Here is a 26,239-nt window from a genome sequence, read left to right as displayed (position 1 = left end):
TAGCTACTGCTGCTCTAAGGGGAGCAGCCTGGCTCAGCTGCATGGACGCTGCGTGAGCTCTTAGGCAGCTGGGTCCAGGCATTGCCAGAGACAAGGACAGGGGGTGATGAGGACTGGGAGAAGAATGGGAAAGCAGCAGTACCCAGGGCATAAGGGTTTTGGGGAGCACCCAGCCCCTGCTGCCACCTTGCTGGAGATGGAGGACAGCAGGATGGGACTCCTGGGGAAGGAGATGGCAGGGGCCTCCACATGTTTCCAAAGGCACTTGGATGATTTACCCAGTCCCAGGAGTTTAAAGTGAGCTTAGCTGATCTGGAAGCGTAAATCCCACCAGTTTAGTCAACTGAATCTTTCAGGTTTTGCAACACTTCAAAGGCTGCACCTCCACAGCCAACACAAGCTGATGTGTCCAAAAGGAGCAATCCTTGCCCTCCAGTGTCCCTGCCATCAGGACATGTGGCCTTGTCCATGTGCAGCTGCACAGGGTGGGTGGATCTGGGAACTGACTTAATGGAAACAATGGGGTTTGGCTAGATTAATTTTCAATTGATCAGTGGGCTCAGCAGAGTTGGTCATCATAGAGCCAAAAGAAATCAAAGTATTGCTTACAGGAAGGAGCTGGTGGAGGGAGGGAGGGATGAAGGAGAGGACCATTCCATTTGGCAGTATGCCTCATGTCATTTTTTGAGTGTCATCGAACCTGCATCCTTCATTAGTCCCAGAAAAGTGGGAAAGGGACCTCTGGAGGAGGCCTGCTTTGTCCTCCTGCTCAGAGCAGGGCCAGCTTCACAGTTAGAGCTGTACGTTTTGATTAACACCAAAGTACATTAAGAATGTAACAGCAGCCATTTGGGATCAGACCAAAGTTTCACAAGTGACAGTGCACACGTAAATTAGCTCGAGTGGAGCCCCTTGCTGCCGCCATAGTCTGACACAGGTAGCTCCCAGGCTCTGTCAGAGCCATGTACCTGCAGGGCCTCAAACCCTCAGGTGCTACACAGAGGGAGAAGATGGTGTATGACACTGTCAAGTGGTTGGAAAGGCACTAGGGAGCTCCTAGAAATGTCTTAGGAGCCAGAGCCTGCTCATTTTGGGAAGGGGGAAGGAGCAGTAACACCCACGGATGCTGTTTGGTGTGGAGATCAGATCACACGGTGCTCCAGAAAAAGATGCTGAGCACTACGTGGGCCTGTCTCAGTCAGAAAGTTTGCACACTTTCTGGAGAAATACAAAGCAATATATAGGCAAATAAGCCTAAAAATTTCAGGTGTGGGTGCTGAATTCTTAGGCACTTGTTTTTAAGGCATTCTGAGGTTTTACTGTGCCCATTCTGCCTGCAGACCAGTGGCCATCCCTCAACCTAACCATTACTACTAGCCAACTGAAGGTATGTGTTATTTACAGATCAGCAAAAGAGTGTCTGTTTTCTAAAGCTATGTGAGAAAAAGCACTATCACACTAATGCTAAAATGCTCTGGTACTGGAGCTGCATGTGCAAAAATTCCTCTGTAATTCAGTGCTGTGTCACTGGGGTGATGCTACTTTCGGGAACAGGTGCATCAGGAAAACTATGTTTTCAAAGCAAATTTTTAGCATTCTCATTAGGGCATTGTAACAAATGATTGTTGACCATCATCAACCAAAGGAAAAGGAAAGAGGTAAAAGGCTAATATCTAAAACGTAGTTCAGCATTTCCTGGCTTTGGAGTGCTTAATTATTTTTCATTCCACACAGGAGGTTACATAGGAAGGGAAAGAAATTCAGTTCCTTTGATGGGAGAAGTAGGGAGGTAAGCTTACACTCTATTACAGTCTAGACAGCCGTGGTGACCACAAAAAAATTAAAGGCTTGACTTCCTGAGATGCTGAACAGTCTGCAACTTCCATTAATTTCACTTTAAGTTGCAAAGATTCAGAACTTGGAAAACTTCTAGCCCTGGTTATGTGTCTTGTGAAGAATTCATTGTTATACTACTATCCTACAAGTGCTGTCCCCCTTTGCCCCCCACAGATTTTCTTCTCTGTAAAGCATGTGTAGTAGTGCATGCGGCATTTTCCTCCTTACGTGGATCCCAAAGCATTTGGCAAAAGGGATTATATCAGCTGTGTAATTAAGCACATTTTCCTAGAGGTACTGGGGTGTAGGTGAGCTTGTAATATTAGAGAACTGAATGTGTGTTCCTCGCTCTGTTTATTAACTTTATCAGGGAAAAACCTGCCTTCCTTTGCACCTTCTGCTAGGTAGCATTAATAGTCAATTACTTGGTTAAGCGTGATGTGAGCTTTGAAGATTAGGGTAACCACAGAGGATGATCAAGGTCCATCAAGAGATGCAAGAGGCATTTGGCGCTCATGTCCAGGGGATGAGGATTCTTTGTACAGTTTCCTGAAACTTTCAGAAAACTGGAGGAGAATTTAGAGTTTACTGCAAAACTCAGTAAGCTATGCACGCTGACATCACTAGCAACACAGTGATTTAATCATCATCTAGGAATATGGTTCATTGTTTCCATAGAAACTTGGGAAATGGAAAAGAGGAAGAAAGAGACAGGCAAGGTCTTCATGAAAGAAAATAATTGGTACAGACATCATTACTCCCTTCTGCAGCCTTTTCTTTTTTGTGATCTTGTCTAGTACATGTGTACAATTCTTCAGATTATTCCTATGCAGAAAAAAAATCTTCACTGCTCCCCTAGTCACATCGCTTGTCAGTGGTGGGGATGAGTATCCTTCTTAAGGGAGTGAGAAGATATGTGGAAAACTCTGCGAACGCTGGTGGCTTTTTTCTTTTTTATGGAATAAAAACCAGGTTACACACACCTGAATTATTTGAAATGTGATTTTTTCCTCTTTCACAGAACTGAAAAGTAGAAAACTTTAGTTCCATGTCAAATAAACTGCCTCTTGAACTCACCTGTGTACCCCAGCTGCTGGGGGAAGAGAAGCAGCCCTCACTCCTGCTTCATGTACTTGCATTCTTAGCAGCAGCCACAAAGCTGAAAGTTTTGGAAACATAAACCCAAACCATTTTGCATTTTCCAAAACATTTTTTTCCCCAGTGTTTTAGTCCTACTGAGATGCGCCGATAAATTCCGTTCAAAATCCTTAACAGTTTCTTGAAATTGTACTAATAACGAGCAGTAAAAGGTTGTTGACTTCTACTTTCCATTGTACACAAGAGGGGTTTGGGAAACACCAAATACATTTTCTATCAGTTGGTGGTTTAATGCTTTCCGGAAACTCTGTGCCTGGGGACGGGAGGCAGGTCTGCGCGCTCTGCGTTGCGGCTGCTGTCAGCGTCCCTGCTCCTGCTGGTGGTGAGGTCCTGAGGGGACATCTGCTCTGAGGGTGCTGGTGCTGGGGCAGGTTATTATCGTTGATGAGCAAATGCCCCAGAAAAGCAGGTGGTTTTGTTTTTTTCCCGGGGGTCTGGTCACGGCAGGTTTACCCGTGTCTGTGTCCGGCGGCCACCGAGTGTCGCTGTAGCTCTGTGTAATTACTGGGGAAAAAACTGACATAAGAGTTAGTTTGGCACAGAGACGATTTGAAGGATATTCTGCATGTTTGGATTGCTGATGAACGTACACATGGAGAGCCCGATTCCATTCAGTTCACAAGTCAGAATTTGGCACCCGTATTGTTTCTGTACTGAAATCATACTTCTAAAAGGTGCTGGGACCAGTAAGGCTGTGGGAAAACATACGTACCCTCCTCCTCCCCTACCCCTGAAATACAGTGTGGTTTGAGACCCACAGCTTAGTATGTGTATAGAGACCCTGCATGATACTTTCCAGTATGTGAAGGGAAGGGGGCCTACAAGAAAGCTGGAGAGGGACTTTCAACAAGGGCATGTAGTGATAGGATGAGGGGGAATGGCTTCAAACTGGAAGAGGGGAGGTTTAGAATAGGTATTAGGAAGAAATTTTTCACTCTGAGCGTGGTGAGGCACTGGAACAAATTCCTCAGGGAAGCTGTGGATGCCCCATCCCTGGAGGTGTTCGAGGCCAGGCTGGATGGGGCTTTGAGCAACCTGATCTAGTGGGAGGTGTTCCTGCCCACGGCAGGGGGGTTGGAACTAAATGATCTTCAAGGTCCCTTCCAACCTAAACCATTCTATGATTCTATGAAGTCCCGCTGATCTCAGTCAAATGGTGCACCCACCTGGGACAGACCGCAGGAACAGGCCCTATGTTAGTTACGCTTTCCCTGCTTGGTATTAGTCAGTATGAAAATAATATTTAAAAATAAAAGCTTTTCGAGAGAACATTGAAGGTCAGACAATGTGTTGGTGCGGCTGTTTCTTTGCAAACTCACTGTTAATTTTTGGTATATTTGTGCTTACATTGCAGCTGCTTCCCCAAATCATGGGGTTTTGCTGTTGTTATAATTAGATATATTTTCCTTGCAACCTGATATTTTTTAATGCCATGGTTTCTTTTTCTGCATTTCTTTTTCCAGGCACATTAGCCGGAGTGATAGATTTAGCTGTGGATTGGATGACAGACCTGAAAGAGGGTGTCTGCCTGTCTGCCTTCTGGTACAGCCACGAGCAGTGCTGCTGGACGTCTAATGAGACTACATTCGATGACAGGGACAAATGTCCCCTGTGGCAGAAATGGTCTGAACTTCTTGTAAGCCAGTCTGAGGTATGGGAGACCTGATTAGGTTGGGGTCGCAGCCGGCCAGGGAATGCCCTTTTTTCATACTCGCTGATGTTCCCTCCAGAGAGTTTCTCTGAAAGAGAAAGTAATGAACTGAGAGCGTTGCAAAAAAAAAAAAAAAAAAAAAAAAAAAAGAAATGAACCGAGAGGGTTGAAAAAAAAAAAAAAAAAAAAAAAAAAAAAGACATTTCCATAAGCAATATCTGCTTAACTTGGGAGAGGTCCCAGTGTCATGTGTGATGGAAACTGGAAAACTGTGAGATTGCTCTTTCTTTTTATCAATATTAAACCAAAAGTGTTTCATAACACTCATGACATAATCACTGCGGGACCTGAGCTGCTAACCAATTTTTTTATTTTAAACACTGTTTTATGGGACAAAAAAGATGATCCCTGACAAACGCATTTAAAAGGAAATTTTTGTGATTGCAGATGTTTTTTATGTACTCAAATGCCGTGAGTAGTAGTGGGAGCTGCATAAGAACTGCATGTTATACCCTTGCAATCAGTTTCTCTATCAGATAGCAAAATATTTAGCTAGCACCAAAAGCTGGGGAAAATAACAGGCTCCCTGGGAGATGGCCAAAGTAAAAAAATTGCAGGGGGAGAGGACAGGAAGGGAAAAAGCTGATCTGGACGGACACGAAACTTGTATTTTAAGGACTTTTTTCCTATCCTTTTTTTTTTTAATTGTAAACATTTTAAATATAAGGAATGCTGTTTCAAAGCATAGCAGGTGAAAGTTTCATTTTGAACACATGAAAAGAAGCCTTTCTAGACTCCTTTTAGCAGATGATACTTTTATAAAAAATATGAAAAGGACATTTTATTTTCAATGTAAGCTATTCAGTGTATTGAATAATATTGATCCTTTTGTAACTTGAATTTTTGGGCAGAATTATTGTCTTGAAAGAAATCGCCCAGGTAACTTGCACACGAAAAAAATTGAATATGACATGGAGGTGGGATGAATGTGGCTTTGAAGAGAGCTGGCTTATGGGATACTGAAGTATGTAATGGGAGTTTTTAAAAAATATCCAGTAATGCAGTTTGGTCAATAGTAGGAGAAGAAAATACATACTTCTAAGGGATAAATCATCTCCAGCCAGGGAATTGGTGACTTGGAGAGATTGTGTCGGATTTTCCCCCAGTGTGGAGGTGGTTTGATGTTTTGCAGAAAGTGTTTGAGGGCACCTTCATTGCCGTACAAGTTTGTCATTCATGTTCCTTTTGCCATAGGTTTACAGTACAAGTATATGAGAGCATCTGTGGATACGTATAGCCCAATTTTCCATAGTTCTAATTAACCGTAATGAAAGTAGTGGGGTGCTCACTGTTCCTGAATATTCTCACCATTTGATCATGGGCAGAAATCTCTCTGCACAGTTGCCTGTCCGCAGTGCCAAGCTGCCCTTTGCCAGAGGTTTGCTGGGTTTGCACTGGTCTTCATCAACAGATGGTTTGGGTGGTTATGTCTTTGTAACAGTGAAGAAATACTACCCTGGTATAACGTTGCAGGACTTGGGACGACGTTGTAATTTAAGAGAAGAAAAAAAATGTGGGAAGGGAAAAAAGAGGAGAACGTTACAATTGTTATGGGATTTGGAAATCCTGTGCGTGTGTTTGACATGCTGTTACTCTGAAAGGCTGGAATATATAAATGGAGCGTATCCTTGAGAAAATTTATTGCTTTCACCTGCTACTCGAAATCAGCAGTTACAGCTGTTGTATGCTGCGGCCTATAAGAAAGGTATCAGCTAGGTGGGCTCCGTGAAACTTTACTTACTTGGTGTTCAAATTGGGCTTCTCAGCCCCTAGTGTACTGTCACAGCAGGGGGAAAAAAGAAAAAAAAAAAGCTTAATCTTGGCTTAGTTTTAGGCTCTTTCTCAAAACAAATGGGCCCCTAAGATCTGTGGGTTTAGGGCTGCCACGGACCAATGAGTGCTGTAAATATTAATAATATAGCTGTCTATTACTGTTACACTGAAATAGCAGGCAAAGCCCAACAAAAATGTGAATACGAAAAGTAAAAATTGTTTGTAGCAAAAGGCTTATGATATGGGCAAGTTTTGCATGATTCCTGTAGCTGTAGAGGACTCTAGGAGGGATTAAAATACACTTAATTTGACCGCATTTCAAGATAATTGTGCCTTTTTTTGGTTTGTTTGTTTGGGGTTTTTTGTACGTTGCTTCAATTTGTGCCTGACATTTGGGTAACAGCCCTATAAAATGCACAGTGCATAGAAGGACTAATTTGGAGCACATTTTAGACAAAAAGTACTTGGAACAGTTTCCCTAAAGGTACTCTGGTCAGCTGTGTCTTCTTTTTTATGCATGAGTGTGACTCTTTCTTATCATAGTCAACTAAATTTGACATTTTGAGGACTAAGATTTAGATCAGTTCTTCCTTGTGGTTTTGCCAATTTATGGCTGCGATAAACCCTGTACATATGTTCTCACTGAGAGTTGTGACATTTCCTATGGCATCTCTTGAAAATTGTTTTCATTCTAGTCTTCGTATAAAATGAGCCCAAAGCAGAATCTTGATATAAATTATTATGGAAAACATAATAGCACATCTGAAACATACCAGGCGACGTTTTCTTCCCTAATCACTGTTTTGTAGGCCAATGATAACCTTCATCCCTCTGGTCCTGAACTGCTTCCAAAGAGCAAGTGAAGAGTTTTTTGATGCAAAAGAGTTTCAAAACCTCAAAATCACTGGAGGTGTGGGTGTGTTGAATAAGATCAGATGCCATCCACTTCAGCTAGATCTCTATCCAGTATCTGGTACCCTGGAGCTTCCCTATTCTGCAGATCCAGGTTGGTCCTGACCTCAACTTTGCTGGCGCCGAGGGCCCCATTTCTGGTGCCTCACATCTATTCAAAGCAAAGGGCCCCATGTCTTCCACAGCTTCTGGCATTGGATCCAGCAATGGACTGGATTCCCATCCCAGGGCTTCTGGATCTTCTGTCATGAAGCTGAGACCTGTGAGACAAGGAAGCCCCTCTATACCTGGAACTCACTTCCCAATTTGTAACATCCACCAGAGGGAGTCTGCAAGCTGTGAGATCCCAAGTCAAGTCAGAGTAGAGCACTCAGCCTCTGGAGAAAACAAGCACTGGTCATCCGTGGATGGCATCCTGAGGGATGTGTTTTACTTAAGTATTCTGAGTTGTGAGGGTTGTTTTCAATTGTGCTCCATTTCTACCTAAATTGGACTGACACCAGATCTGAAACACTGCTAGGTCTTGGAAACTAAAGTACAAAATTTTGCTCAGTTCCCCTGCATGCTTCATTACTGTTGCTGCCATGAGTCCTATGAGCCACTAGTGGAAAAGGCCTTCGCAGAATCATCTCTGCTGATGAGCGTTTTCAGTCTCTGATTCCAGTGTATGTGCTTAAGACTTTTACTGATTCAGGGCCTTAGTAATGGCATGCAATGAATGAGAAATGAGCCATTTGCTGTACTACTTCACTTCCCAAAGGTTTTTTTTATTATTAATCATGAGAAACTCCTGCAATTGGACCTGCAGAACGCCAGGTATCTGGAAAATGTAACAATGAGAGTTGTCCCAAGGGATAAGACTGAACTGGCCATATAGACTCTTGTGGGGTCCTGCCACAGTGCTGTAGGTGTACGTGTGATTGCAGTAACGAGCTGACATAGTTTTCATATGACTTCTGAGATGTGAAAGAAGAAGAAGTAAAAAGAAACAAAGTTAATTTGACTCCAGTGAATTTAGAAGCAAAACTGCAGCTTTTATTCAACATTGTAGAGCCAAGTTGCTGTAATGGCATCGGTCTTCTTTGGAGTTACTCCAGGTTCACACTGACAGGAGAATTTTGCCCTGGGGCAACATGACCAGAGTTTTCTCTGGAGGAAGAGTAAATATTGCCATAGCTGTTTGTAATTGAAAGCACTAGGAGAAGACATTCATGAGGCAATGAGACCATCTTCAGCTGTAGCAACAAAGATCCATGGTTACTACAGACAGATGTCAATCACTGTAAGTGTGGGATCCATGACTGCTTAATCTCAGGGCATTGGGGCATGGCATCGTACTGCTCTTCTGCTGTTATCAGCAAAGCCAGCTCATAGCTTCAGCAAGCACGCACAAGAGGACCTTAACAAATTGCCCTTCTTCCAAATATATCCATAAGGATAAGGGCAGTGGTTCCCTTACTGTCTTTTCAATTGGACAGAGACCTGGAAAATTAGGCTAGCAAGCATTTGTGCTGTTAAACGTTGATTCCTTGCAGGCTTGCAAGCAGGGAGACTTCTCAGCTCTACGTTTTTTATGACTGGGAACTGGGCCTGGCCCACACTGTTAACTGAAGAGACGATACAACTGATTAATGCCTGTTTTCCTACTTGATTTATCATAATGTTGATATCCAGGCTGCTGTCCTGCAGAGCAAAGACAGGGGCCCCAATGTTCTTGAGCAGCTGGGATTGCATCTGGTAGGAAGAGTTCACTTAGAGGTGAAGGATTCATACCTATTCATGCACTGAGGTTCATCTTGTTTTTTATTCTGTAGTGTCATGTTGCTGGAGGAGATTGTTTGAAGGCTTAAGCTCCTTGTATCAATTTGATGCCTCTGGCTAGCTTCTGTTTTGTCTGTGGAGGTGGGGGTTTTGAAATGAATCAAAAAAGTTATGCTTGTGAAGAGGGAGGGGTATTCTAAGGCAGATCTTAACAACAGCTTTGACTTGGCCATTGAAGACAGGTAGAAAGCTTGAAGGTCACTACTGACTATGCTTTTGCTATGGCACTGCAGTCAACCTTTGCTAATGGTCATTAGCATTTCCATTCTGTCAGTAAAGTAAAGCTATTCAGTTTGAAGATAGGTTTTATTATCGACTGGAATACTTGTAAAATATCAGGGTAAAAATGACTGAAGTGTCTGAGTGGGATCTGCCAAGCTATTGTGGTTTCAAATTATTTTCAACCCTATCATAGACAGCATCATATAGAAGGAAAAGATTTATTTATGGTTTTGCCTTTCCCGTTTGTGAACTGAGCTGGCTACTGATATACACAAGGATGTCATCTGAAAAGATCAGCATCTACATGGAGAGCTGACCCTTGAATACCAACCTTCAGAAAAAGATGTATCAGGGTCTCATCCCCTACAACCTGCCGTGGGATGAAACAGCAGATTCCTTCATCAGGGTTTTATTTATCACCAATTACTTTTCCCTTATGACAGATTTGTTTAAAGTTTTCGAACTTTTTGTGGTTGGCTTAATTTTTTTAGTGCTTCAAAGATGCTCTGTTCAAGGTCTTTGGGTCCTTCGCAAACACACTGTATAGACTGGGTTAGGTGTATATTAGCATGCTGCTTCTTTTCATCAGTAATAAAATTGTTGGAGTATATAAAATCATTTGTCCTTCCTGAGGAAAAGCAGGAGCTAGCGTGTAAACGAAAAGACCAGGCTCCATGCCATCATGATCCCTAGTAGAAGTGTGAGATTTACCAACCTGCATTTGTCTAACAATGTTTGTCACTGTTATTTTTCTAGGGTGCAAGTGCTTACATTCTAAACTATTTTCTATACATTATGTGGGCTCTATGTTTTGCTTTCCTGGCAGTCTCCCTGGTCAGAGTGTTTGCTCCCTATGCCTGTGGTTCTGGAATCCCAGAGGTGAGTTTCTGTTTGTGAATGAATATCCAAATACCAAAGAAAACAAAGAAAAGATAATTTGCCACCTTTTCCCATTCCAGAACTGTACTATGAGATAGCATAGGAACAAGAGATTGTCTTTCCATCTCATCTGCCTTCATTCCTTTATGTAACATGCCTTTATGGTACCCATCTAAATTTTTCATATTCAAATGCCACTGTGACAGGTTAATGTACATACTTCTTCATTGCCAGAGCTTGAATTAAAAATCAACGGCTCACAATCATCCCTTTATGGACTTCAACTTTTTGTGGCTGAGACACATACACAGAAAATTGTAGAAAATTTTCCTTGACTGAAATTACTCGGACTAGTTACAAAATCAGTAATTTTCTAGGCTAGGCTTTAAGTAAAACCAGGGAGGCAAAAAAGAGAGGGCTACAAAGCTAAGGTTTCCCAAGCTACTGAAGATAAAAGTTGCCCATAATTAGCGATGCTTGAAGAGTGTCTGGCTGTCCAACTTCTGCACATTTTGTCCTTGTACACAATGTCATGCTGGCATGACAGCATTACAGCAGCCAAAATCTCTACTTGGTTTTCAATATTTTACATATTGAACCCCAGTCCATATTTCAGCTGTTAAAATGAGGAACCCTAAAATTCAAGCAGTGTAGCTACTCAGCATTTTTGAAATCAGGGCAGTCATTTGTTAAAAGTGCTATAGAACCACTGGGATTATTAGTCAGGAATCTGGCAGACACAATCAACAGCCCAAATTGTAGAAATCTTGGCATACTTTTTTTCTTCATCTCTAGGAGAAGCATACAAATGCTTCGTAGCCAATTGAGAAAAAAACCCACCACAAATAATTTGAAATATTTAAATAATTTCCATGTTTCAAAGTAGTCGTGTGTGTGATATATTTGATATATCTGTAAGTATTCTCAAAAAATGTTCATAGTTAACTGTAAATCTAGTTTCTGAGTGCTAAATCTCTCCTGTGAGATGGTGCTTAGCTCCAGCCCGTTTCCAGGGCTGGAGTCCAAACTTTAATCCCACCCTGTAGCCTCTGTGTCATGCATGTGCACATGTGTGTCTAGCCACTCACATGAAAAATTAAGAGGAAATATGTAAAAATAAGATCTCTTGGACTGTCTCATTTCATAATACCTGCATGCTTTTATGGCACGGCCAACACAAATATTTAGAACTTCTTTTTTTTTCTTGTTTTAACTGGGAAAGTCTGTGGTTGTTTATTTGCTTTTTTTTCTGCTTTGTTAAAGTTGGGTCTAGTTTAACTCTGATCCTGTAAGCCAAGGAGAGACATAAAAGTTTTGTATTTCTATTGATCTCTGTAAGACTCCTTACTGATGCAGGAGACCACCCGTAACAACAGTAAAAGTGTGGTCTGCTTAACCCCTGCTCTGATATTGCTGTGGGAAAGTTACCCTACCTATGATTTCTTTCTTTCCATCATTGTCTGTTTTCAAGCAGTCTGCGGGTTTTTTTTGTTTTTTTTTTTTTTTTAAACTGCTGGGGTTTTAACTTCATTTAACTCCGTTTGCAAGTTCAGAGTAGAAGAGGTTTCTCCAGCTCTTCAACATGTTCTTCCTGCTTTCCAGATAAAAACCATCTTGAGTGGGTTCATTATTAGGGGCTACCTGGGCAAGTGGACACTTTTAATCAAAACAGTCACCTTGGTTCTGGTGGTATCTTCAGGCCTCAGCCTTGGGAAAGAGGGGCCGTTAGTCCACGTGGCCTGTTGCTGTGGAAACTTCTTCAGCAGCCTTTTCTCAAAGTACAGCAAGAATGAAGGAAAGAGGAGAGAGGTGAGGTTGGCTCAAATCATCTCTAATTTCCTTGTCTAGTTACTCGGTGTTTCAAAGGACTCATGCCTTGTACCTAAATATTTGCTTCGTAGGTGCTCTCGGCTGCAGCCGCCGCAGGAGTTTCTGTTGCCTTTGGGGCTCCGATTGGAGGTGTGCTTTTTAGTCTGGAAGAGGTGAGACCTGGCAGTTGACTGGCTTCAATAAATATACTTTCACTTGATGCCTTTTTCTAATATTCCTCTTTATTTTTCAAATATTCGTATGTTTATTTTTCTTCTAAAGCAAAAATAATCCTTGATTTCCAGTAATAAGAAATAACCAGGTATTTTAGCATAATTTGACTAAAAGAAGCGTACAAATCAAATTGTTTAATCTGGAAATGTATCGCTGTGCTGAGCTGTCTCCAGTTTTCAGCTTGCTGCTGCATGAGCCGAGCACCCATCTTACTGTCTGTAGCCAGCAACTTTGGATTTAGATGTATAGATTTCTCACTGGTTGCTGCTCCCTATCTGAAATCTGAAAATGCCTTTTCTAATACCTTCATGAACACGTTCTGGCTGTGGCGAGGACTGGTGTTCCCAGTAAAGCCAGATGTAGAGTCACGGATAAAACACACGGCCATGGCTTACTGCACGCGGTGCTCCAGTGAGTAATTAAAGCAAACACCCTCTGTCACACTCAGTGAAGTGTTTATGGTCTCTGCTTGGTCTTAGGTCAGCTACTACTTTCCTCTAAAAACCCTCTGGAGGTCATTTTTTGCTGCTCTGGTGGCTGCCTTCACACTGAGGTCCATCAATCCTTTTGGAAACAGCCGGCTGGTCCTGTTCTACGTGGAGTACCACACCCCCTGGTACATGGCCGAGCTCTTCCCCTTCATCCTGCTCGGCGTCTTTGGAGGCCTCTGGGGGACCCTCTTTATCCGATGCAACATCGCCTGGTGCAGGAGGCGAAAAACCACCAGACTTGGGAAATACCCAGTCTTGGAGGTCATAGTAATAACGGCTATCACTGCTATCATCGCCTACCCCAACCCCTACACCCGGCGGAGCACCAGCGAGCTGATCTCCGAGCTCTTCAACGACTGTGGTGCCCTGGAGTCCTCGCAGCTCTGCGACTATATCAACGACCCAAACATGACCCGGCCAGTGGATGACATTCCTGACAGACCTGCCGGACCTGGAGTCTACACTGCCATGTGGCAGCTCGCCTTGGCTTTGGTGTTTAAAATTGTCATCACAATATTCACTTTCGGCATGAAGGTAAGTTGGGGTCAGGCACAGAAGCTGTTGCGAGCACAAGGTGCAGATGGGTTGCCATCAGCAGATGTGGTCTATCTGGCAGGGCTTTTGTGCCTCTGACCTACACCTGGCCACGCAGGTGTGGTTGAGATGTCTTTTGGTTCACCTGCCTGTTGGTTCACCCACCTTGCTCTGTGGTCCCCCAATCACAGCAGAGGGAGGAGCCTTGCTTTTCTGCCTTCTAGTCATCTGCAGTTTTATTAAATGAAAAAAGAAATCTGGGTGGGAATTTAATTCCACTGTTGCCGATAAGCAAGTTCAAGATGAATCCCACTGCAGCTGTCTTTCAGCTCTCTCAGGGGTATGGAATATTTACGTTGTTTCTTGTCTTGTTGGATTAACATCTTAATGTGCCTCAAGGTAGCTATGGTCAAGGAAGTAATAGCTTTAGATTTACTGATTTACGTATTTAAAACCTCACAAAAATAAAAAAGTAGCTGAAAACTTCTATTTTTGAATCTTTTTAAGCACTGTATCTTGGAAAAAAAGAGGTAATGAGTGGGAGGACTGATGGATGTATGATTTGATTATTCTGGATTTGCAGCTTTTTCCTTCCACTCCTCCTGCTCCCCATAAATGGGTGATGAAAGGTCCAAAAACAATTTATCCAAGCTTTCAATATTTATAAAACTGTTTGTGGTGAGTTTTATATGTCTGATTGCTAGAGCCCGTATAAAACACACATCTGTCTGTCTACAGCTCCCATTATCTGAGCATTTAGTTCTGGATCTGATTGCAGCAGACGATGGGAAGTTTTTCTGAGTTATACACTGTATTTTATGCCACACTCAAAGCTATAGCATCTCATCCTTCTCTTAAACACTGTGCTTGAACTGAGGATCCATCTTTTTGAAGGCCTTTTACCTGAAATATAGTAGGAAGTTGTTGGAGTTTTGCTTTTCTTTCACGTTTTCTTCCTCTGATGACAAGAACTACTGAATGGTAGAAGGTCAGTCAGGACCAGTGACTGATTTCCTGAGCAGAGAGAACATGTGGGAGTTTAAGAGCACTTAGATGTTGCAGGAGTAATATTTCTGGACGAGGACTTGAAATGAGATGCACTTCACTGCAGAAACTGATTTATGGCTGGCAGCCAGCTGTTATACTTGTTCATTTGTTTAAAAACTTCTGAGTTTGGTTCTTTATTCGATATGTGGTTCTTTATTTATTCTATATATTTAAAATCTCTTAGAAACAATTGACAGTTTCAACTATTCAGTAAAAGAACAGACAAAATATCTTCACCCACCAAATCTAGAAGACTGAATCCAACTGTATAAGAAAAATTAATGGTATATGGTGCGGGAGATAGTGCCTGCTGTTATCAGCCCTAATGCCTCTTGGCCATGCTGAGGTTGTAACTTCAGTTGTCTAGGAAGCTCACGGTGCATTTTCAGAACTAAAAAGATATAACAGCCTTTCATCTCTAAACCCAACAAAAACTCCATGCAGGCCCTTGCCACAAATCTGATTTGTCTTCTCCACCATGAAATTTCTCTGCAACTTGCAGGTGCACTTGACATCTAAGAGGAAATGCACTTGGCCAAGGCAAAGTGAATTTTAATTTTTTTTTTTTTCTTTCTCGTTTCAATGCTTTTTTTTTTTTTTTTTTTTTTTAGTGATTTGTCTGTATAGCAGACAACAAGGTAATGATTCATAGAGCTTCCTGGAAAATATATAGCAAACTGAGATGAAGAAATAGCTGCCTCTGAGCAGTCAACCTCCTTTCTCTGAATTTTTATTCTGCATTTGACGTTTAATTTAAAATCTGGTCTGATTTAACCTGAAAGAGTAGTAGTAAAACTATAAAGTACTCCATGTGATAGAGAGTGAAATCAAGATGTTATTTTCAGTTAAGGTTGTTCTCAAGCCCATGACAGAACCATCAGCAGCTCCTGACATCCTGCTGAGAAAGCAATAAAGGCAAAACCAGGAACATCTTGACTTTAAAAGCAGACTATTATTCAGAAACACCATTTATCTATCAAATTCACTGTGATGCAGCAGGTAGGATTCAAAACTACTTTAAAACATGCATTAATATTTTATAAAGCTATTAATACACATGTAGCCATACAAACTCAGTCACTGAAGAAACCTATCTCAGACCATGGGAGACATCACTGTAGGCTGCCACAAGGCTATGACTTCTGAACTAGTATTTGATGAGGAAACTGGATTCTCTTACTACTAATAATAAATTGTTTGATCAATAAGTTCATTAATAGTAATTTTTGTCAAGGTGCTCATGTGTCTGTATTTTATTCAAGATCCCTTCAGGCCTTTTCATTCCCAGCATGGCTGTTGGAGCCATGGCTGGTAGGATGGTTGGGATTGGAGTAGAGCAGCTGGCATATCACCATCATGACTGGATCATCTTCAGGAACTGGTGCAGACCCGGGGCAGACTGTGTCACACCAGGACTTTATGCTATGGTGGGAGCGGCAGCTTGCTTGGGTACAGTATCTGCTGATCATTGCTTCATGCATGGATAATGCTGATGTTTCGGGACGTTCAAATAATTTAAGAGGGGTCTATGTTTGCGTTAGGTGCTATGCTGGCATTTCTGGACATAACAGATATGATGGGCTAAAGCATGGGCAGCTGCCTCAAAGGGCCTCTCCAGTGATCCACCAGGTAGTCAATAAAGGAGAGGCTTGCAGTCTGCAGTCACCAATTCCTATTCCTTGTAATCTGCTTAAAAGCACAAGAAGGAGAGAAAAAAATTAAAGTTAGGCTTCAGGTTTCCAAGGAGGAGTGTTTTTTGCTTGGGTTTTTTCCCCCCCTTTTCATGTAATGAAATCCATTGTAGCTGGACTAAAGCTACTTCCTTGTTTAGACTGTGCTCTCCCTCACTGCAGGGAACAAACTTTCTGCCTCTGGCCAAATTTTAAGCTACACAGAGGTAAAATTTCTGGGTCTTATTTTGACCCTGTGCCACACTCTGGTCAACGTGGCTGATTTTGATTTTGACCATAGGCCAATATCTGCTTATGTTCAATCAGTAGGATTTATTGGATGTAACAGGAATGATCTGTTAACTATTAAAGCAAGACCATTGAATAATACCTCAAGTATTAAATTTCTAGTCATAGAAGCAATAGGAATGTTACAATCTGAACACATTTTTGCCTTATCATATATCTCCCTTTTTGTAATTGAGTGGTCTACCTCCTTTTCTTACTGTTGCTGATACCGTCATTAGATGCTGAAGTAATAGTAGGGAGGTGTAACCCATGATTAATGTAATCAGGTAGATTTGAAATGAAAGCTGGAAAGGTTGCAGTTTTGGAGTCTCTTGCTAGAAAAGTAGGATCGTTTCTGCTATCAGTTATTGAGGAAGGAAGGGTGGGATTTGCTTGTCTAAATTTAATGCCTGTAATGTAGACATCAACGTCTGAGCTAGCCATGTTGATACCCTTCACAGTCAAAACAGAAAAATGAGATACTGGAAAGATCAGTCTCATCTAGCGATATACATCTAAAGCCAGGGAAATGCACAGATGAATTTGGCCTCAAAACTGCCTGTTTTTCTCCAGAGATTATAAAGGCAATCTGGATCACCCCTTTGGATGGGAATGCCTACAGCAGTGTAGACACATTAAAATAGCTAGGATGAATCTTACTGTCAAAAAAGAGTAAAGGACTTCCTCTTGTCCATAAATTATCTTAATGTTCATAAAAGAAATTATACACAAAATTTTTGCTCTGATATTCCAGTTGATCTGCTAGTGGAAGTGATCTTCCTCTTTTAAAAGGTCCAAATCAAGGTGCAGTGATTTTAATCGTATGGTGAGACATACAGCCCAAGACCTGTCTCCCTTAGAGTAAGAGATGTAGAGTAAGTATTAAATGATCCTTACTCTGGTATCTGCTCTCAGCTTTTCAGAGTGAGAAGTTTAAGGCATTCCTCAGCTGAAAGTCGTATCTGGATCATCGTGTTAAATAATCAACGATTTAATATTCCTGTGTGCTGCTAGATTAAAAGCATCTTTTAATGACCTGTTTTCTGATTTCTCTCATCTAAAATGGTGCTGTATTTTTAGGCCTAAAAATAGCAGATTTATTACATTTACCTTTGGAACAGAGGCAAAGAAATGTCACCTAATAATTCAGTGATACGTACACACTTGTCTGCAGTTATATGATTTTTTTTATCCTTTAATGTAAACTGAAGAAGTGAAGAGCTTGCGTGTGAAATTAATACAGAAAGACTAGATTGAAAAATACAGCTATAATCCTGTCTACAGCTGCATGCCTAGATGGCCTCAAACCAAGTTGTATACATTTCAAACTGTATGTTATACTGATATCAAGCTAGGGTTTAAGCTGCAAAGTAGCTCTTGCAGTGGCCCCAGACTGTCCTTATATAGAATTTTGTAACCATAGTGTGCCCGAAGATAATGTTTAGCTTTCTTTTCAGAATGAATGTGACAGGTAAACCAATGTGACGGCCAGCTCTCAATGCTCCTACCTGCCCCAGCCACGGTACTTAGTGGTTGATTCTTGGCGTCATTTTAGAGGGCTAATGACAGGATTCAGTTTTAGTTTCCCAAGTATCCAGTATAGCTGATTTTTTTTTGCATGCTTTCTGGTTTGATAGCTCAGTCTTCTAGCATTCATTATCTGCTTTTTGGTGTTAGCATCTTTGACTTGAGCAAGTTCACTCAATCTTTTTGATGAAAATTGCAGCAGATGAAAAATCTTTCTTTCATGAAATAAGCCCATAACTACTTCACAGAGTATAAGGGCAAAGTATTCAGCTTGAATAATCTCATGCCTTTTTGAGTGTAAAACACAAAAATATAAATTAATTGCTTAGTGTGTATACTTAAAGAGCACTGAAGGAAAACTGACTGCTTTCTTTGTTGGCAGGTGGTGTTACCCGAATGACGGTCTCTCTGGTGGTGATTATGTTTGAGCTAACTGGAGGCCTGGAGTACATCGTACCTCTTATGGCTGCAGCTGTCACAAGCAAGTGGGTGGCAGACGCCTTTGGGAAAGAAGGGATCTATGAAGCTCACATTCACCTGAATGGCTACCCATTTCTGGATGTGAAGGATGAATTCACCCACCGAACCCTGGCAACAGATGTCATGAGACCAAGGCGTGGTGAAGCTCCTCTCTCTGTTCTGACACAGGACAGCATGACGGTGGAGGACGTCGAGACACTCATCAAGGAGACTGACTACAATGGCTTCCCAGTAGTGGTTTCAAAAGACTCAGAGAGACTTATTGGATTTGCACAGAGACGAGAACTGATTCTTGCAATAAGTGAGTAGAGAGTATTGGTGTATGTATGTTTGGTTTTGATAGGGTAGGATGTTACCAGTGTTATTCACCTTGAAGAATGGCTAAATAAGAACAAAACCTAACTTTTTCCCAAGTATGGTTTTTGGTAGTTACTAGGACCCGTAGCTGGAAGCTTTTCTATTGCCACGTACCGCTTGGTAGACTTCTATAGGCTTCACTTTTGTGGGCTTAATTTTGTTGCCACTCACAACGGTAAAATACAATTTTGCTACAGAACACAGAGATAAACCTGACTCACATGGCCAGAAGTTTTCTCAGAACCAGATAAAAAGCTGCTGCAGTGCTGAGCTTCCTGTAGTATCCATGGGCTGCCAGTAGATGTTGAGGAACCTGTGATGCTGTCACCCTGTGACAAAGTGAAAGTCACTGTGCTGCTTTCTGTTGCACTATCTCTCTTCACTCCCCCCCCACCCCCCCCACATGCAGGCCTTTTGCATGAGGGGTACGAAGCTTTTCAGTGGAGGATGTTGTTTGGTAAAGATGGCTGAGTTTTGTCAAGCATCCAATGGATAGCTGGCTGGTTGCCTGAGAACCTGATCCAGGTCATTACAGGTTCAGACCCATCAGGTCCTTTCCTGGTTGGCCTGATGGCTAGGTGGGGATTGAAAAGACAGGTATATTGGATGAAAGCAAGTGTTCCCACCTTCCCTCTACCCAGGGCATTCAGAGCTGCAGAGATCTGTGGGCCTGGCAAATCAACCCCGTGGTCTACACCCAATTCTGTCAGTCCTGTGGTGTTGAGGGCCAGCTTGGGCAGGCAGGCTGGCTGCTGGCTGGGCATGTTTGCCTTATACTTTGCAGGGGAGTGGAATGTCTGGCATACCCAAATCTCCCTCACATGGAATTTTTCCTCTCTGCATGGGCCTGTTTCATCCCTCCTCTTCAGGCACCTTTAAAAAGCTGTCATCTCAGATAAATACTCCCATATTCTTCAGAAAAGTAAATCCATAGATGGAAAATCAGGGCTATTTTAGAGGGCCGCTTTCCTGCTACTTCTCACAAAGCTAAAATAAAATTTGAAATAACAGTGCTCTTTAAAGCATGTCTTTTTTTTTTTTTTAATGCATATTTATTTTTGTCTCCTGGATGTAAAAAGACTCCATCTAAGTGATTAGACCTGAAATTTATATTCATTTATTTAAGGGCACTCAGCTGTTACTTGATTCCACTCTCTTCAACCCATAACAGAAAGTCATCAACACTGCATTAATACTACATGCAGAAGAAGGAAAGAAATGACAGAGCCCAGTTTTCTCCCTTTAAAATGTAGTGTGGAATTCTCTTCAGTAAGAAATTATTTTCTCTTTTTTTCCCACCTGTGGTGTAAGTTGTCATTTCAGTTACAAAAAATAGATTATGAACTGAATTCATTTTGCATTTGGTTATTTCACTAATTTCTCAAAACACAGGAAAGCAGAACAGGCCTTACTGCCACTTCTACAGCTCCTCTAATTGTACAATTGCAATTTAACTTCCCAGGAGTGTGGGAATCTAACTTTTTCATTAAAAGCCCACTATCACTGGTTGCTCCTTCATCCCTCCTTCAAAAACAAGCCAAAAAACCCAGTCTTCATGAAGTTATAATCCTCTGTATACCGATCTCAGTATAAGAGGATTTTAAAGACACCAAGATGAAGTCCAAGGCTGCTAGCTGCAATACCCCTTTCAAACAACTGATTTTCTCAGAGGGCTAATCTTCCTTTGGTAGTAACAAAAGATGCCTTGTATGGCCAAGTTAGGAAAGTAAATATGCGTCTGAAGTTTCACCAAATGTGTAAATGCCAAGAGCCGATACCATTTATAAAATAGTTTGTGTTTTATCCTGCTTTTGCTAATGAGTTTCAAATGTCTTCTGCATTCCCCCGTGAGAAGTAAAAAACCTTAATTAGATGTATTTAGCCTATCCTGTGTCTGGCTTTTACACTGTTTGCGCCATGTCATGGCTGCAACGCTTGCTGCCATCCTAACTTTATAGCCTTTTACGTCTCCTTTGCAGAGAGGTGTTCAGTGGGAAAATTGCACAGAGGGAAGATGCAGAGCCCTCACTTCAAAAGCAGAAAGAGCAGATGCTGTCTGAAGCAACTCAGAGAATTTTGAAGAACCGAGTCTTGATGCAGGTCATCAATGGCAACATGGCTGAATGGACTTGCTAGGAGATGTGTGAAAATGTCCAGCTATGCACTAATAACAAAGAAATCAGTTAAAAATAAACTCAGTGAACATTTTAGATCAAAATGTTTTCCCCTTCAAAAACTTTCTTTGACATCCACATTTTCCAGAGGAAAAGGTAGTTTCCCGATCAGCTCTGATTAAGAGCATCTTTCATAGGATCTGAGGCAGAACTGAGATTTAAAATCAAAAACTTCTCTGCATAGATAATTTTTCCTAAAGTCCTCAGCTGTCAGGGACCTTTGGTGACCCTTTTTCGGTTGTGTCTTTGTGACTTAAAATCTGGATCTGGTTTCACTTTTCCAAAAGACACAGTATATTGTTCCAGTACAGGGCAGGGCAAAACACCGGTTTTGTACCATGCTAGCAACTTTTTAATAGCTCATCCTCTTTCACTGAAGGCCAAAGTTGCTTTGCATTTATTGCAGAAGTCGTCACTGCTCATCATTACCACAGAGTAGCTAATGTGTTGCAAACCTTCACCTCGGCTTGCTTTGGAGTTATGTTCATGGAGCCATACACTAAGTCTCCTTAAACTATAAAATTACTTGCCAAGAAGTAAACATCATGTGTGGTGAAGCATATTCTGTTCTCCTGTTCAGGTTCTTATCTCATGTTCAGCATGACTACATCCAGAGATACTGGAGAATTATGCCTGGGAACAGTATAAGCCCCATCTGTGCAGCGCTATAGTTAGTGAATGAGGTCTTCTGAAAAGCAGAGTCAGGCCCACACCGATATCTTTTCTTCCACTGCATTGTGCCCTGCAGAATGCCGCCTCAGTTTGAATTAGTTTTGATGCCTCTATACGATGACATGTTGCACTACATAAAGACATGCTTTCAACCAAGAAGCTTCAGCTTCTTTTTGTGGCCCAATAAATTGTGCATCAGCAGTATAGTGGCCCAGGCAATACTCTGGGGAAGTACTCCGATTCCCTCATACAACTGCCTTCTTGGATGAAGGCAACAGCTGTTGAGTCCTGCATCAAGTACCTGTTCACACACAGCTCTCTGCCTCATGATTTATGCCTACATAACTTCTTTCTTACTAAGTGGAGCACTAAGCGCCTTCTAAAAATGCATTCAGTCCCTGTAAAGTGAATGGCAATGCCACTTCAGGTCACTCAGAAGCACCTTCAGGAGGACTGCGTCCTTCCACTGGCCTTTTTTGAGCAGGCATGCAGGTCAGGTGGGCAAAGTCACTCTCTGGGAAGAAGTGTTTACATTTTAGATGGCACCTACTTTAGTCTTGTGGAGGGGAGTATCTGTCCCTGTAAAGCTCTTCTTAAATTTGGCCAGCTTCAGAGGCATCGTACAAAAGGCAGTCTTGGCCACAAGCCAGGTGGCCTGTATAATGTACTTTTCCCAGTGTGGAGTTGAGAGAGCAGCGTAGTTAATACAGGCTGTGAACTCTTGAATGTGAAAGGCCGTTTCACATTTGGGGGAACTAATTCACCCTCTAGGTATGACAAGAGCCTTCTGCATAGATTGATCTGTAAAACCACACGTGGTCATCCATTTGCTTTGCTCTTTCTGTTAAGTTGTATCTGCTTTTCTTACCAATGACTTCAAAAATGATCTGTTCTTCTGTTTTCCCTTTACTCTAACTCCTCCATCCAGCGAGACTGCATACAAAGTCCACCATTTTTCTGACGCTGCTGAATTTGCTCAGTAGTACTACATCATTCAAATTTCTCTAGAGAGATGTTTGACTTTGAAGAGTGAAATCATGGCTTTAGCTAATCACTGTTTTCCAGGGTCATTGTTGCCTTGGGAACAGCAATGTGGCAACTGAAATGCTCGGGCCTATTGCTTTGGGTGCAGTTTCAGGAAGGAAATACCTAGCTGTCAAGGGTTTTTATCAAAGGGTGGGAGTTACCTTCAGTTTGATAAATGTTACCTCTGACCACAGATCATATATCAAAGAGCTATACAGGCATGTTCACACTTGAAAGTAGATGTATGAGTCAAAACAAGATGAGACAAAGTTAGCATCATTCCTATAAATTGCAATAGGTCTTGTAATATGTGGGGTGAGAAGGTTGAAAATCATATACTGGTACTGATATTAGGTTTGAGCCATCACTGCTCCAGTTCCAGAAATATTACAAGACAGTCATCATTAAAGGGAAAAAAAATGCAGCTGGAACATGTTGGAGACCATTACTGTCTACACATTACAAGTCACAGGAGCAGGTTTCTGCATTTTGATTGATGGCAATGAGCTCCAAGAATATATACATACACTTTGAGTGTGTCTGATTTGCTGTACCTCTCAAGAACAGAAGCAACCTATATTAATCAAAGATAAGAATTCCAGCCATTTCCAAGAATTCATAAAAAAAGGAAGAAAGAGTTAAACCCTTGGAGCCAAACATGTGATATGCTTATTCTAGGGAGAGAGTTGTCTATCATTTGGAAATCCATGTCATATATTGGTTGTGCCCTGTAGTGTTAAGTAGAATGAGGTAAACACTACAAAGAAAATAAACTACTTCAATGCTAAGAATTCTTGTTGGAGCATACTTTAAAGTAAAAGGCTTATACTGGTTATGTAAAGTCCAGATGTAGTGTAAAGTTCACTTATAGTTTGATCAAAATATGAATGATAGCTTTTGAACTTTTGAAAGCGGTCAAATATGTACTCTTGAGAAAAAACATATCAAACAAAAAAAATGTATTTTCCTTTAAGTAGGATGCTATTTTTTTCTGCCCTTTTGAAATCTGGATATGCAAACTCTATTTAAGGCATTAAGTGCAAAACCACAAAGTTCACCCTGCACACCAGAGAGGTGTGCTGGTCTAGAACAACACCCACACCACCCCCAGACCGCCCATTCACCATGCCCAGATTTCCCCTACTCCAGTGAGAAGTCTGTGAACAAACATACTGCTCCAAGCCAGCTGGGACCGTACAGAGGATGTTGACGCCACTCCTTCAGGCATATAATAGAAGTTTCTGTTGTGATTCTCACAATGAAGGAAATGACATATAATAATTTGAATTTGACAGAAATTGGATTAGCGATGTTTGTGAATGCAATGTGCTGCACATTTATTAAGAAAAGCATTATTCCAACCAAGCAAAAGTTTGTGTTTGTAAAAATACCACTTACATTTGCTCCAAGGGAACAATATCTCAAGGAAATCCAAGTTTGGTCGGTAACCCAAACTTCCGGGACGTCAGTATGTTAAAGACAAAAAGCTATTACTACCTTTGCCTTTCAAAGGAGGATTTTTTTGTTGTTGTTGTTATCAAGCCTAACTCACTGTCTACCTTGATCTTTCTGCTGTACAGAGAATGCAAGACAGCGTCAGGATGGGGTGGTGAGCAACTCCATTGTGTATTTCACTGAAGACCCCCCAGAACTGCCACCCAACAGTCCCCATCCACTGAAGCTGCGGCGTATTCTCAACCTGAGCCCTTTCACTGTCACTGACCACACGCCAATGGAGACTGTGGTAGATATTTTCCGGAAACTCGGACTACGGCAATGTCTTGTCACTCGCAGTGGGTGAGTAGATGCTGAGTCAAGCACTCTTAGAGAACCTCAGGAGATTTTCTTCAGCATTAACAAAACCACTGTTTTTCCTGTTTAAACCCAAATATAGACAGTAGCTAGTTAATCAGCATCTCTGAGACAGTCAAGTGAATATTTTGATTTGTCTGTTTTGTGAATGGAAGAATAAGGGAAGCTCGCCCAGTGTCTTTCCAGGGCAGCATCAGACTCAGAACCAAAATGGCCCTTGCTGAGTGTCCTGTTTCATTCTGTTCTCCCAAATCCTTGGTGTATCGTCACTTAGATAAGGTAAAGATGAATACAAAATAAACTGTTCTGACTCCCACTATAGTTCAGTTTTCAACAGAGGCAGATTTGGCAAGCAGTATTGTTTGCAAAGAATGTGCCTGTTTCTAGACATCCAGCTAGATTAGATGCTTGTGAAGACTATGATAAAGATGTCAGTGGAGGAAAATTAATCTGTTCGGCTTTCTTTAATGGAAAATGGAAAGGCATGTAAACCAAAACTCCACAAAAAAACAGCTGAAGAGCTGTGGGCAAAAATGAAATTAGAAGAGTGAAAAGCTGTACTGTGTGCATTAGAAATAACATCCTGCAATTCCAATGGGATTTGAGCTATTTTGAGATCATTGCTTATCCCAGGATCTAGCGGTAAGAAGAAACTTTACAACAGGGTAGCAAAACCACTTTCAAATGCAGAAGACTAAAATTTAGTCTTCTGCAAAAAAGCCTTTTTGTTACTCAAAAATACCTTGTATCATCTGTTACTATCGATGCAGTGTCCTCAGTATTAAGAAAACAGGAGTCATTATCGGGACACAGATTTAGGTCCTGATTTTAGGTGTCTGGATTTGGAAATTTTCATCTTGAATTCTAGCACTTACATGAAATGAAAGGTGGAAAAGCTATAACAATGGCATAGTTCCAAAATTCAATGTCTCGTGGCCTTCAAGAACTGGAAATAAAAGCCCTTGAATACTGAGGGTTAGGAAATTTTTAACTCTTGGGGCCAGATTTCCCATAGGCTTCATCTTTCCTGAAAGATATAATTCGTTTAGGATCACATAAACAAGAGATTATCACTTAAAGTTGAAGGAATTACATGGTCTGACAGTGAGAGTTTCAGAAAGTCCGTGCTTAGCTTAGTTCATATATTACTAAAGCCCATGCCCTAGCTCAGGGCACTGCTGCCCTGGTTTTGTGTTGTTTGTTGTCTGCAGTCTGAGCCTAAAGGAAACTCATTACTGTGTTGTACAAAGTTTCAGTAGGTGTAGCTCCTCGCTCAGTCGCATTCTCAACAAAAAGAGATAACAACCCAAGGTATTTAACTTAATGATCATGGCTGCAGTAGTAAAAATACATGATGTGAGTGCTTTTTATGAAAGATAATAATTGAGGAATGGATGGGATGGACAGTGTTACATGGAAGCACTCACAAAATGTCCCTGCAGCTGAACAAGGGAAAAAAACACATGATATACGAGATGATTGTTGACCTTTCCTTTCCTTTTCTCCTCTAGGAGGCTGCTGGGTATCATAACTAAAAAGGATGTATTAAGACATATGGCTCAAATGGCAAACCAGGACCCTGAATCTATCATGTTTAACTAGACTGGTAAAGGAAGAGGAAAGTAACCCCAAAGGAATCCCTTCTAGATTAACACAAAGGCTACGTTCGGTGTTTCATTTTGTTTAAAGAGAAAATGTAGTGTGTATGAGGAATGGCCCAATATGCCTCTGACAGAGGGATTGGATGCAGGATGGCACTTATTTAATGAGGAAGGCAGTTTAGAAGCTTTGAGCAGCTGCAGATAT

At 41.5% G+C, this 26,239-nt stretch overlaps 1 protein-coding gene across 2 annotated transcripts in view; it reads left to right on the top strand.

Moving 5' to 3' along the window:
- The window catches only part of CLCN4 (chloride channel, voltage-sensitive 4), a 28,017-nt gene extending 1,982 nt beyond the window's left edge, over positions 1 to 26,035 (top strand). Inside the window, exons 3-11 of one of the 2 annotated variants that reach the window (XM_009885954.1) lie at positions 4,458 to 4,645; positions 10,190 to 10,312; positions 11,915 to 12,121; positions 12,214 to 12,294; positions 12,835 to 13,380; positions 15,690 to 15,876; positions 18,295 to 18,693; positions 24,202 to 24,418; positions 25,945 to 26,035. In XM_009885954.1, the coding sequence (XP_009884256.1) occupies positions 4,458 to 4,645; positions 10,190 to 10,312; positions 11,915 to 12,121; positions 12,214 to 12,294; positions 12,835 to 13,380; positions 15,690 to 15,876; positions 18,295 to 18,693; positions 24,202 to 24,418; positions 25,945 to 26,035 (2,039 nt within the window). The remainder of the gene's footprint in view (positions 1 to 4,457; positions 4,646 to 10,189; positions 10,313 to 11,914; positions 12,122 to 12,213; positions 12,295 to 12,834; positions 13,381 to 15,689; positions 15,877 to 18,294; positions 18,694 to 24,201; positions 24,419 to 25,944) is intronic. The other variant, XM_009885955.1, reaches the window with a different exon arrangement.
- The last annotated feature ends 204 nt before the right edge of the window (positions 26,036 to 26,239 follow it).

Source organism: Charadrius vociferus, unplaced genomic scaffold, assembly GCF_000708025.1.
Source record: "Charadrius vociferus isolate BGI_N301 unplaced genomic scaffold, ASM70802v2 scaffold105, whole genome shotgun sequence".
In the NCBI taxonomy this organism is placed as follows: Eukaryota; Metazoa; Chordata; class Aves; order Charadriiformes; family Charadriidae; genus Charadrius; species Charadrius vociferus.
Note: the sequence above shows the minus strand (reverse complement) of the source record. Positions and strands in the feature narration are given on the sequence as shown.